Below are 13,641 nucleotides of genomic sequence, written 5' to 3'. Positions count from 1 at the left end.
CCGCTAGGCGCATAAGCACAAACGACAGTGAGAGACCGTTCCCTGACCCGAAGGCGTAGGGAGACGACCCTCTCATTCACCGGGGTAGACTCCAACACATGGCGGCTGAACTGGGGGGCTGTTAATAAGCCCACACCCGCCCGCCGCCTCTCACCCTGGGCAACGCCAGAATAGTGGAGAGTCCACCCTTGGTCAAGAAGAGTGGTTCCAGAACCCAAGCTGTGAGTGGAAGTGAGCCCGACTATATCTAGACGGTATCTCTCAACCTCCTGCACTAGCTCAGGCTCCTTCCCCGCCAGTGAGGTGACATTCCAAGTCCCAAAAGCCAGAGTTGGCGTCCGAGGTTTGGGTCGACTGGGCACTCAGCCCCGACCACTGCCCAAATCACAACGTACCGGCCCCTTACGTCCTCTCCGGCAGGTGGTGAGCCCACCGAAGAGCGGCTCCACGTCTTGGCTTCGGGCTAAGCCCGGCCAGGCCCCGTGGGCATAGACCTGGCCACCAGGCGCTCGCATGCGAGGCCCCCCCCCAGGCCTGGCTCCAGGGTGGGGCCCCGGTGACCCCATACCGGGCGGGGTAAACGAGATCCTTGATTTAATAGTCATAAGGGGATTTTGAACCGCGCTTTGTCTCGTCTGTCACCCAGGACCTGTTTGCCATGGGAGACCCTACCAGGGGCATATAGCCCCAGGCAACATAGCTCCTGAGATCATTCAGGCACTCAAACCCCTCCACCTCGGTAAGGTGGCGGTTCGCGGAGGGGTGCTTGCTAGATATTTCATTCCGTAATTCGCGCAGCCAGGAGAGGATGCTGCTCCGAAAAGATGGACCTTCATGCGATATTCTTTCGGTTCTGAGTTTGTATCTCCATTTTCTCACCACAGGCATCTTAAGTAATCTCTGTCCTCTTGGTTTACATGGAACCTGTGAAACATCTTCTCTACATCCCAGATAACTGCAATTGGGTGTTTACGAAACCTACAGAGCACTCCTGTCAGCCCATTTGTGAGGTCAAGTCCAGTTAATAAGTGATCATTCAGAGCCGTGCCATCGTATTTGGCAGAACAGTCGAACACAACTCTAATTTTTTCTGGCTTTCTTGGGTGATAAACCCCTTGGTGAGGGATATACCACACTTCTCCTTCCTTAGGTTGATGTTCAGCTCTTTCTACATCACCATCCTTGACGACACCTTCCATAAATTTAATGTAGTCATCTTTGAATTTGGGATTGTTCTCCAGTCCCCCTTTCAGGCATTTGAGGTGCACCAGAGCCAGCCTCTTATTTTCTGTCAGCTGGGGGCGTCTCTTAAAGGGGAGGGGCATTTCCAGGAACCCATCTGCATTCTGGTGTATCCTTTCATTCAGAAATTGCATGAACTGTCTTGAATTGCATGAACTATCTTGTGATGTGTTCTTTTCCCCTTGGTTTGTATCTCTGAAATTGGATTGAAGGGCTCTAATGACAGCAGCTGGTGTCAACTGTGGAAGTTCCTTGACGGATACACGATGGCACAGACGTGTTACTTCTGTTGACCTTGCACCCCTTGATGTGCTGCCCACAATGCTCCAACCCAGGTCCGCCTTGATGGCATACGGCTCATCATCACCTCCTGTGATGACTTGTCGTGGTGCCAGTGCTCTCGAGCAATCATAACCTATTAGGAGTCCAACCTTGCAATCCATCAGCCTTGGTATCTCTTGTGCTATTCCATTCAAATGTTCCCACCTTCTGGCTGTTTCAGGGGTAGGAATGTGGGAACGTTCAAGTGGAATGAAATCTCTAGTATAGGCAGGCGGCAAGTTAACAAGAATTTGAGATGAAAACCCTCTAAGTCCACTAACTCTTTCACTCTGAACAATAGAATCTTTTCCCATCATTGTGGTGAGCTTTAATTTGACTGGCTCTAAGACTGCCCCTATTTGTTCACAAACCTCTTGGTCAACAAAGGTGTTGCTGCTCTGTGTATTTAATAGGGCATACACTAAAATCTCTGTTTCAGGAGTGGTGAGTGAAGAAATCCATACTGGCACTATCATAGATGTGCTCCCACCATCACCTTTGTCTATATAACAAGAAAGGGAAGATGTGTTTTCTTCCGCTTGCTCATCATGGGATGGATCTGCTGCAGCAGAAGTACGGTCTTTGTGAAGTAGTGTTGGATGTCGCTTCTTACATACTCCACAAGTAGCTTTCTTCTTACAGTCCTTTGAGTTGTGCCCTTTCCTAAGGCAACCAAAGCACAGGTTATTGTCCAATATGAACTTTCCTTTCTCCTTACCAGGCTTATCGGCAAACTTCTGACATTTGTCGATAGAGTGGCTTTCTCCACAGCACATACATGTGACTGGGTTTGGACATGAAGATGAAGTGTTCACTTCCTTGGATCCATCTGAATCTTTCTGGCTGTTCTCCACAACTCTATACGTTTCCATCTCTGAGCTTGAATTTTCTGATGCTTTCACATTTGTGATGAACGCATTAGCCCTTTGGCACTTCACATCTCTTGAGGGCCTTTCTTCAGTAGACTTTAAGGCATGCAAGGATGTTACAGGATTGCAGGCTACTTCTGCTTCTTCTGCCAAAAATTCAGCAAACTCTTTGAAATTAGGGTATTCCCCTGTTTGTCTCAATTGCTTTGTGACATGACGATTCCAGCTAGAGGTCACCCAATCAGAGAGTTTTCATAACATCTTTTGATTCTCTTCACAGTCATTCAACACCTGAAGCCCTTTGATGTATGGCATAGCATTGCTACAGACTGTCAGAAAAATCACTGAATTGCCTCAATTTAACTGGCTCTCTTGAGCGAATCTTTGGCCAGTTATTCAATTTTCCTCTAAATGCACGCTGAATTATAAAGGGGTGACCATACCTACAGTTCAAAGCTTCCCATGCTTGGTCATAGGCTTCGTCATCCTTTCTGTAGAAGCTTCCTTCTAATACAGATCGTGCCTCACCACTGATATACTTTTGTAAGTAGAGCAACCTATCGGCTGGATTTGTGCATTGTCGTTCTATCAATGCCTTGAAACTTGCACTCCACTCTAAGAACTTAAGTGGGTCTCCTGAGAAGACTGAAGGCTCAGGTGCAGGAAGTCTGACATGAGCCAATGTATCTTGTAAGGCTTGTACTAGCGATGCTTTGTGGTTATTGTTCTTGCATGCTTGTTCCTCTTTCATTTCTTTATAGGGTGCTGGAGGACAATTGGCCACCTCACTGTGTGCTACCTTGCTTTCATCTCCAGACCCACCTGAGTCTGTACGCTTTAAGCTTTGCTGCCATTACTTGAAGATCCCTCTGATTCTCCAGTCTTTTAAGCTCTTGTCTTTGTGCAGCAATAGCATCCTCCATTTCTATTTCGACCTGCTTTGCAGCCAGCTGTGCAGCACACTCTACCCTCTTTGCTGTTATACATTGCTGTTCCAATGAACTGCTTGAGTGGTGACTGCGAACAGTAGATTTAGGGATTGTAGTCTCAAATATTGACTGAGCATAATCTTTGTCAAGCACCATACAAAGTCTTGCATTTTCTGCCTTTGTATCAAATTCCTCAAGTCCCACTTCACTCATACGTACTTTCATTAGTCCCATCAAATCTGCTGTTACAGCTGTGCAGGAATCTATTTTTCTTCTAATATCATTGGAGGGTGCCGCTTGAGTCTGTATGCTTTCATACACTTCTCTCACTTGAGTCTCCGACCCTTCAACAGCATCCATCACATCAGCTAAGTCTTGGCTGGAGCACTCAGTCTTAAGTTTGCTGCGTGTAACTTGTTCCTTCCAACTACCATACAGTTTCATGAATTTGCTCTCCCTCTGAGAAGCTTCTTGTTGCTTAAGCGCCAGCATTTTGGGGGTCAATCTTCTCTCTCTGGAAGATTTCCTGGATTCAGCTCTCCTTGATGTGGCAGAGGTGGACTTCTCTATTCTAGCATGTATATCACTTATGAGGGACTCTAATCTTTCCCTTTCGGCATCATCAGTCAGCAATTTTAGTTGTTCAGTTAACCTAGTCAATTCTGCTTGAAAAGACTCACTTTGTTCTCTGAGTTCACCACTTTAATTTTTCTCCCTGAACTGACATTGTATATATTTGCAAAAAATGCTGTATCTTTCAAGTTATCATCAAATATGTATATAACCTTCTGTAACTTTTTAACTGTCAGTGTAATCCCAGAACTAGTATTTTAGTAATTATTTATTAAAACTCCTAATATACTCCTTTAATTACACAATTAAACTCTCAGATCAAACATTAGAACCATTTATAACAATACCTTGTACATACATGACTTGTATATAGAAACAAGCAAGAATGCTAAATCAATTAAATCAATGTGTATATTTACCAAACCCTCTTCTGATGTTTTCTGATAAGTATTTTCAACTCTAAGTTATAAAGGTAGCACAGTCAAACCTGATGACCCCTGCAGAACCGCAATCTCCTGCCGTGCTTTGTAAATCAGCAAGCCTCTTCTCTAGCGTCTTCTCCAGCCGCTAGTCACCCAGCGATCGTGCTTCCTCTTCTCTTTTCCTCGGACAGGTGCCGTTCCTTAACTCTAGATGATGACCTCGTTGGCGTTTTACTCAACGTGAAACAAGATGTTTTTTGGCGCGTGTAGGCATTACGTTTTCACTATAGCTGCACTGGTTCAATGAAAGGGATAGCCACGCCTCATACTGATGTTTTCTACCATTTATTCAGACACCGTGAAACCTACAAAAACAAAGACATAAAAATATTCAAGCATACATCTTTCACAGTTTAAATTCTCATTAGTGTTCGTTAATACACCAGCACGACCACGTTTTTACAACAGAAGTATAATTAACACGATAAATACGCGCAGAACAATCACATTTGTTCAAAGCAAATCAACAGACATTATAGCACACACACACACACACACACACACACATTTTCAGAACCGCTTGTCCCAGACGGGGTCACGGGGAACCGGAGCCTACCCGGCAACACAGGGCGTAAGGCCAGAGGGGGAGGGGACACACCCATGACGGGACGCCAGTCCGCCGCAAGGCACCCCAAGCGGGACTCGAACCCCAGACCCACTGGAGAGCAGGACCCAGTCCAGCCCACTGCGCCACCGCGCCCCCCCCCCATTATAACACAATACAAGCTAAATTAAAATGACAATTACCGTGTGCGCCCTTTGAACCTTATAAGGCTTATGCAGAAAATGTCACTTCAGAAGTTCTGCTTCGCTGCTGTACGTCCTTCCTCTGCATCCATAACACCTTACCCACAATTCAACATTCCCTCTCAATTAAACTCTGCATTTAACAACCCAAAGAGTTACATTCTTAATATCACACGGTATTTATTACATTTTAATGATCTGAAAAACTGACCAAACTAGAAGAAAAAAAATTATAACAAAAAATGAACCAGACTCTCAAACCTGTCTTTGAGACAGTTACAGAGGCCCTGCTCATCTTTGGCAAGATCAGTCTCACTTGTCCATTTCTCTGAACTTTGCAGAGGAGAAGATTGGACCAAGCCCCGAAGAAAAAATGGGGTTGCAGTATTACAAAACACACATCATCAAAAACAAGAACAGGAAGACACCTGCTGCTGGTGGCAGTAAGACAAAGAAATCCAAACACCAAACAAAGGCTGTATAAAATAAATCATTTAATATCCTTTTCTTTGTACATTTCATTATTGGGGAGTTCAGGAGGAAAGGGCATGAGTGCTATGTGAAGTATTGAAGACATGCAGCATTTAATTCCAAAGGGCACCTTACAAATTATTATTCAGAGAAGCAGTGACAATGAAAATGTTCCCGCTACATGAAGTCTCATTTACTATTAAGTGGGCACAAAAAAACTGTGCTTCCTTTCCCCAAATGAAAGGTTATTTGAGAAGCTACTGCTTCTTGTACCTTATTGGTATGTTTTCACACCTAATGTTTTGGTCTTTCAAAAGAGTAAAGAGAACATGGAAATGGCTGAGATTAAACAATGATAAAAGGGTTATAATTATAAGTGGCACATATGATTAAGAGCAGTTCACTTCTTCGGGGAAATTATTCCTTCCAGCTGGGCCTAAAAGACACAGACACAAGCAAGGGTAAGAAAACATGTACAGGAACAAGGTACAAGGGTTACTAAAAGTGGAACATGTCGCTGTCAACAACCCAGAACGTGATGTAATATATAGGAGCAATAAAACATGTACAAGGGAAACTATCCATATCAAGGTGTACATTCAAATCAGCAGGAGGGTAATATGAACCTTCAGCTTTCCTTCTTTTCCAACCAAGATATGTCACTAAAGCTTCAGTTGATATGTGACATGAAACAGCTTGACTTTCTTGTATTTATTTTAGTGTTATATTAAAGTGTATTTATTTATATGGCAAATAATGTGTAATTTAGTTCATTTATGTTAAACATAATTGCAAGTACCTTGAGCTGCTGGTTAGTGCGCTTAAGGAACTGTATTTCATCCATGTGTTTCTTCTCCTCAACCTGTCTCCGCTCTGCCTCCCGCTTCTCAATGGCTTCACACTTTGTTTTCTGTTCATTTAGCTGCCGCTCCAGATCCTTCTTTTCATTTTCTAGGACCATGACCTACACAGCAAGAGTGTGCAAGCTGATAATGACCACTTTTATTATAGATCATTTAATTTTACTGGATAAATCAGTCAGTGATGATCAAGATATGTTATTCCAATGTAAGGAAACTCTTTGTTTCTTTCTTTTGCATGTTTACATTGACAACTTATCTGCCAAGTGTTTCCAAGGCACTTCGATGTCAGCAATTGAATTTCTTCTTTTCAAATAATTTGGCTTTGAGTCTAAACAAGTTACTTTTTTAAAATGTAATTGTGAGATACAATTGCTAGCTGCTATGACGTGAAGAGGAGTGACTACACAGTTCAGCTGCAGCACAGTATTGATTCTTATGATAACTAGTAAGTGAGCAACCTCTTGGCTCCTATACCTTCTTCTCTATTTCAAACTTGCCCTGCTCAGACAGCAGTGCCTTCCTCATGCCAAATGCCACACTGCTTTCGTACAGAGTTTGGTAGGCTGCAATTGTCATAAGAATCTCGTCTCGGACCCGAAGTAGCAGCAGGCCCCTCTCTGCACAGTTGATGGTCACCTGTCTGATGAGTTCATCTGGGGATAAAGGGTGAGGATTTAATGAGGGAACAGCAATGATGGCAATCATTACTGCAGTAGAAATCTGCTACAACAGAAGCCTTGACATAGTTTATATCCTTCAACTTTTTTTTTTGCAAATAAAAACTACTGTATTAACAGGAATTGCTAAATTATTTTCAATGCATCAGAATCAGACATGTTCAGAAATAATGCAGATGCCACGATCTTTAGGACCATTTGTTAGCCCCTAGATGGCATAAGATGTATTGACAGGGGCTTATCAGGTGTAGCCCACTGTTGGTACCACCATCCCACCATCCTACCTATCCTCCAATGATGTCAACACTGGTCTGTCAAATAACAGAAGCATACCAAAGCATTGTGAGTAGAGCTCCCTGCGGATGGGGCAGATCCCAGTCTCCCTTGCCTGCCTCTGCTGTAGCTTCAGGTCCAGCTGTTCCTGAAGGTGCACCACATCCATACGTGTAGAAGGTGTGCTTGACACCTTCTGCACCCACATCTGGCTGCCTTCCATCCACTCTCTGTAAGAGTGGCATGGTCTGTGTTAGCTAGAGCATTTGGGACAGCCAGAGACTTTGACAGCTAGAGACTTCAGTAAACTAAACTAGAGAATTGGGGAAGGGGGGCATACCTGGGAGGCAGGATGACATTTAGGATTTCCTCCATTTGCTGTTTGTTGGCATCTGCTTCCAGACATTTGGGCTTTGGTGGAGGGGGGACTGGGCTTGTTATAGGTGGTGGCTGTGGGCTCACTTTCAAAGACCTAGCCTAATGGCACCAAAAATATCAGATTTTAATTGTCAGAGGTTTTGTGAACAATTCTGAGTCCTGATAAAATCCATTTCAGAATAGCAGAGCCTGAGGTGGCTTTGCAGCAGTCTGTTTTAGGTTGTGATCATAAAGTCTTGCCGGGAAATAACCAGAGGCAAGTTCTCACTTGTTATTATTCATATATGTAAACTGCCAAAATGTGTAAAGAACTATTCTGTGAAAAAGCAGGAATGAAAGTAAATGACTACTGAACTATAGAGTAGGTAGGTCATAGACTACTGAACTATCTAGGTGAGGGCTCTTCAAAATAAAGTCTTGTCCATAATCTGAGGGCTTTAAAAACTGCAACGGTAATGTGTTTATATAGCCAAAACATAAATAGTCGATTTTAGCAGCTCTATACCGAAAACACATGTGCTGGACATTTAAATGCCGCTATTCGTCATAACACGAGTTATTTAATAAAAACGTCGGTTTTAATGACGAAAAGCTGTTCATTAAAATATGTTTGCGCCAACTCTCTAAAAACAACTTCACCGAAAACAATCACATCTGCTAATGTCAAAGGAATGAACAAAATAAACCTTTTTCTCCAACTCAGTACCTTGACAGACTTCTTTTCTGTACTCCTCGTAACAAGGACAGCATTGTCGTACTTAAGTAGAGACTCGGCTGGACGAATCATGTTGTTAAATGTAGATTTCTCTAAAAACGTGATTTTCACGTGAAGCTGGTGCGAGGCGCTTCCTGGAGGTATTGTTTGCTGTTTCCATGACGACGTACACGACAACAGTTGTTAAGCCGTCGAAGTGGTAAATGCACTAGAATAATTATCAGAACCACACGTTTGCAGTATTTCATGTATAAAAATCTAAAAACAAAATTAAAAATATTTTCAAAATTAGATTCCTATAAAATAATAACCCTGCAGAGGACAAGTGGTCGACTCAAACGGTAAAATAGCGATATTTCTTGATGTTTGCGAGTTTTTTTATATAGAAATATTTGCAAGTGTATATACAGTTTGCGATCAAAAATGCAAGCGCAATACCGTAATAAATGGAACTCTTAATCCGAGGCTTAAATGCCCCGCCGTACAAAATACAGAGGCACACTGTACCGGAAACGGAACCTCTGTTGGAGGTGGTAAAGCTTTGTTGAGTAACTTTAGTTCTTTGCATTTTGCCCTTTAATTCACGTAACATATTTATGTTATGCTCTTAACATTGAAAATAAGGAGGAGCATTTTTACATCCTGAGAATATGGAGAAGGAGAGCCGACAAAAAGGGATGGATTCCCCTCGGGAGAAAAAAATTAAATTAAAGCAGGAGAAACGCAGCCCCGGCGACAGGCCTCAGAGACCTCGACGCTCGAGTTCCGCCTCCAGCCGGAGCAGCTCCAGTCCTGTGCCTCATCGAAGACGAGCGAGCAGGTGGGTCGCCGAATGTCTTAAGATTTCATTCGGAAACAGTCGAAAGTAGTTATTCAGTATAAACGACAGTTCAGCACACCAAGCGCTTGGCCCTGTTGTTGGGGATCTAGCTCTCCGAACACGTCACATTCGAATTCGGAGGCATACATACATTTTGATTGGTAACTTCTACGGTATCCTAATATAATTAGCTATATCATGATTAACTTCGTTTGCTACTACCTTCACTCATAGCTTTTAGTTACATTAATTGCACTGAAGTATTTTTGTTTTGAGAAATATAAGCATAAATATTTCAGATTGCACAGGGTAAGTTGCTTGTTTTTAAGTAGGTTCAAGAGAAGGGAACATTCATCAGGCAGAAGAGACAGTCGGTCCCCCAGACGCAGAAGAAGCCGAAGTCCACTGCGGAACACTGATGTTAAAATAAAGCGGGTAAATTGGTAGTTTCACTCAAGTCCTTATTGTTCTTCACCTGTATATGCTAACTTTTTCCAAAGTTTTTTTTTTTTTTTTTTTTTTAGTATTAGATTTGAAACTTTAGCATGAAATTCATTAAGATATTCTTACAGGAGCAATTAGTAATTTATAGATGGTACGTATAACGGTACTACAGCTCGAGTGGGGACTTAAAATGGGGATCATCTTCTGTTTGTAAGACAGTGACTGAAATAGCTATTCTGCTGCCCTGCAGTGTTATTTTATTGCTATTTCTAGTAAGAGGTTTTTGTTTTTCCATAATTGTCTCACGTCATCTGATTGAAAATTCAAACAATGTATTTTGTAGATGTAAATTTTTTTTTTTTTTATTATATTCCATAAAATTTGGTCTGTTGTACATTGGATTCTTTCAATGGTTATATGAATTTAGCTGTGTAGTGCCACTAGGCAGTGCTTTTAAGGACTGTGAATAACTCATTATTATTCAGCATTTGGCGTTCTGTACTGATGTACTGTTGACTGTACTGTGTTTTCCTGCTGGTCTCAATGTCCTTACTGCTGCACCTTGAAACAGTGGTGGTGTCAACTCATCGTTTTCCACTCTGTATTCCTTTAGGAACAGGAAGATTACCGTGGTAATGAAGAGAGAAGGCATCGTAATCGTTGGGAGACAGGGGATGAACATCGGGGTGGGCAAGAAGCTGAGCGATCCAGACATAGAGAGCGAGGAGGTGGTGGTGAGAGAGGGGAGGAGAGGAAGGACAGCGATGCTCGTGCCTTCCAGCAGCAACAGGCAGAGCGTGAGCAATATGACGAGCGCCGGCGAGAGAACCGGCACAACACAGAGGCACGTGGCCAGGGAACTGAGGCCTCTACCTTTGGAGTACCACTGGGTGAAGACCAGACCACCAAGTCTGCTGCACCTCAAAAGGAGCAGCCCAATTTTGAACTGTCAGGGGCCCTTGTGGAGGATACCAATACCTTCCGAGGCGTGGTGATCAAGTACAACGAGCCACCTGAGGCCCGTATACCCAAACGTAGGTGGCGACTCTACCCCTTCAAGAATGACGAAGCGCTGCCAGTTATGTACATTCACAGGCAGAGTGCTTACCTACTGGGCCGGCAGAGGAAGATTGCTGACATCCCTATTGACCATCCCTCCTGCTCCAAGCAACATGCTGTGTTTCAGTATAGGTAAGGATCATTGTACCAGAGTTGCGATGGTACCTAATGGGTTAGATTGTGTGGTTGGCTATGGAGGTGAAAGGGGCACATGGGCAGGGTCAGGGTGCTGGACCCTGGTTTTTCGATGAAAAAGTGGTTTATTTTAAACCAAAACAGGGATGTGGCCTCTTCAGTGGAGGAAACACAAAAAAGCAGTTAAGCCTTAAACAACAGAAAACAAGGCTGCAGAATACCAAATCTGAGTCCAAGCAACCACTCTGCTCCTGTCAAACATTGACCAAAATAAGTCATTCAGGTCCTCTGAGCAGCTGCAGAAAGTCTTCCTGAATTAGCAGCAGGTGGTTGTTGTTGTTATTCCATCGGGGCAAGGTCATTAAGAGCTCTCCAGTTAACCCCACTCCCTGCCACAGTTTCACCACATGCCAGTTCATACTTTTCAGTGTTCGATCTCCAGATGATCCTCGATGTATGATGGGGTACAGTTTCAACGACCCCATTGTAAGTCAACTTCCTAACTGAAAAGTTCATGTTAAAATAATACCAATATATAAAATTAATATAGTACAGTATTTTCATGCTACACTATTCACTTTCATTTCTAACTGTACCATATTTTGCTTTTTCTTGCACTGTCAGAATACTCATTTTTGCTTTCTAGCCATTCTAACAGTAATTTGGGTGGAATCACAAATGAGACATTCTGTAAATAGAACTTTTCTGTAAGAACAATATAATCACTAATAGACACACTGGGTCAATAAGAAATATGGGTGCCTTGTGGCAGTATGACCATCTGATGTTATCATGTAACAGTTATCGTTAGATGTTACACACAAACATCTGGACTTAAATAATACAGTAAGGTTTGATGAGCTGCCCATTGTAAGTCAGTGGTCATCATAAGTCAAGAACTACTTGTAAAGGGTAGACTTTTATTTATATATTATATCTAGTAATAGCTGGCACAGTAATGTTGCCACTGCCTTTCAGTTGAAAGATCCATTAAAAAGACCCAGATCCTGTCTCTTGATGGTGGTACCCTTGATAGAAGTACTTACCTTGAATTGCACCAGTACAGTTTACCCTATTAGTGGGTAAACAGTTTAGTAGTACAAAACACAGCACTGTAAGTTGCTTTGAAGAAAAACTAAGATGAGAAAGTAGAAAATAATTTGCATAAGATATTTCAGATACAGCCATAATACTGATGTATGGCAGTCACATAGAAACGTCAGTAATACAGGACATAATGGCTGACTAAGCAGTTTCACAGGATTTGTGTACCAATTTTCCTTTTGTCAAACTAGGTTGGTGGAATTTACACGCTCAGACGGCACCACTGGACGGAAGGTGAAACCATACATCATCGACCTAGGATCTGGGAATGGCACATACCTGAACAATCAGCGCATTGAGCCACAGCGGTACTATGAGCTCAAGGAGAAGGATGTGCTCAAGTTTGGCTTCAGTAGCCGTGAGTATGTTTTGTTGCACGAGTTTTCTGACACAACGGAAGTAGATGCCAAGCAGCAGGAAGAGGATGATGAGGGACTGGATGAATGAAGAGCAGCACTGCTTCTGATGGTATCTGTAAAATTGATGTAATTTCAAGTGCCCAAAGACCATCTAAACAAACCTAGAGACTAATGCTGAAAAGGAATGGATGAAGCAGGCTTCAGGGCAAGTGGTACAAACAGAGCACCACAAATTTTGAGAAAAATCTGCTTATGGTCCATTTCTGCAAGAGGATGTATTTTTATTCTCAGGTCATTGTAAAAGTATGGTGGTTCACAGTTTAACTGTGTGCTGTGATATTGTCCATCCCATTGTCATGAACATAAATAGGCAATGCCATTGAGTTACAGAAACTTCTCACAGAATGCTTGAATAAAGTTGAACTATTACTGGCTAATATGTCCTGATTGGTTACTTTAAGTACACATGAGGCATTACTCCACCCTTAATATTTTTCCCCTTTTTATATGTACTATACCATGAAGGTGGTTCATCAGTGACATTTTGGGGAGTAGTTGCAGAAAGAAAAATAAAAACCAGGATTTTTATGTGTTTTGTTTATTTGTTGTTGCTTTTCTTTTTGTAAACCTGCGTGTAAAATAAACTTGCTTTATATAGTAGCTTATATATAACAGTATATATTTTTGGAAATCACAATTGTTCAAGTGTCTGGGGTATCCAACCTTCTCTGCAAATATTTCCCTTACAAAAAGCATTTATACAGCTTTTGAAAGTCAGCATAAATATTTGTTTCAGTTCTTTTCTATTGTAAATAAATGTGAACCCTGAATTCTTCAGATTACGTGTCCTACCGTTTGTCTGAAATTCACACTTTTTTTTAAAAACCCCCCACACCCTTCTTTTAGATATCAAAGCATTTTTTTTTTTTTGGTCTTTTTTTATCTTGTTGCTGGATGTTTGCAAAAGAAAAAAAATGTTCAGAAAGAAATCAGCTGGTCTTTAATTCCACCATAATTTATCTTGTCAAAAATGCCCCATGTTTAAATCATCATACATAGTTGGTGCTGTGGTTTGGAGGAAGCATCAAAGCACTGATTTATACAGAAGATCCAAATGGGATATATATTATATTTTTTCCACTGTTAATAAAAAAGGGGAAAAAAATTTACAGACAAAAGC

The 13,641-nt window shown here is 42.1% G+C and overlaps 2 protein-coding genes across 3 annotated transcripts; one reads left to right on the top strand and one right to left on the bottom strand.

Moving 5' to 3' along the window:
• Positions 1-5,644: 5,644 nt before the first annotated feature.
• LOC108919160 (axonemal dynein light intermediate polypeptide 1-like) lies at positions 5,645-8,683 on the bottom strand. The gene is made up of 6 exons (XM_018726955.1): positions 8,532-8,683; positions 7,788-7,924; positions 7,508-7,677; positions 6,972-7,150; positions 6,434-6,598; positions 5,645-6,070 (listed from the first exon to the last, which is right to left on the bottom strand). Exons 1-6 carry the CDS (start codon positions 8,610-8,612, stop codon positions 6,035-6,037), a joined length of 768 nt encoding a protein of 255 aa, XP_018582471.1. The 5' UTR covers positions 8,613-8,683; the 3' UTR covers positions 5,645-6,034.
• A 364-nt stretch (positions 8,684-9,047) lies between these two features.
• Positions 9,048-13,330, top strand: snip1 (Smad nuclear interacting protein). Of its 2 annotated transcripts, none has more exons than XM_018726937.2 (4): positions 9,048-9,360; positions 9,690-9,795; positions 10,418-10,995; positions 12,294-13,330. In XM_018726937.2, exons 1-4 carry the CDS (start codon positions 9,191-9,193, stop codon positions 12,547-12,549), a joined length of 1,110 nt encoding a protein of 369 aa, XP_018582453.1. In that variant the 5' UTR covers positions 9,048-9,190; the 3' UTR covers positions 12,550-13,330. The 2 variants fall into 2 exon arrangements, with proteins under 2 accessions (XP_018582453.1, XP_018582454.1); XM_018726938.2 differs by having other exon boundaries at positions 9,693-9,795; positions 12,294-13,327.
• Positions 13,331-13,641: the final 311 nt, after the last annotated feature.

This window comes from Scleropages formosus, chromosome 18, assembly GCF_900964775.1.
Source record: "Scleropages formosus chromosome 18, fSclFor1.1, whole genome shotgun sequence".
Lineage (NCBI taxonomy): Eukaryota > Metazoa > Chordata > Actinopteri > Osteoglossiformes > Osteoglossidae > Scleropages > Scleropages formosus.
Note: the sequence above shows the minus strand (reverse complement) of the source record. Positions and strands in the feature narration are given on the sequence as shown.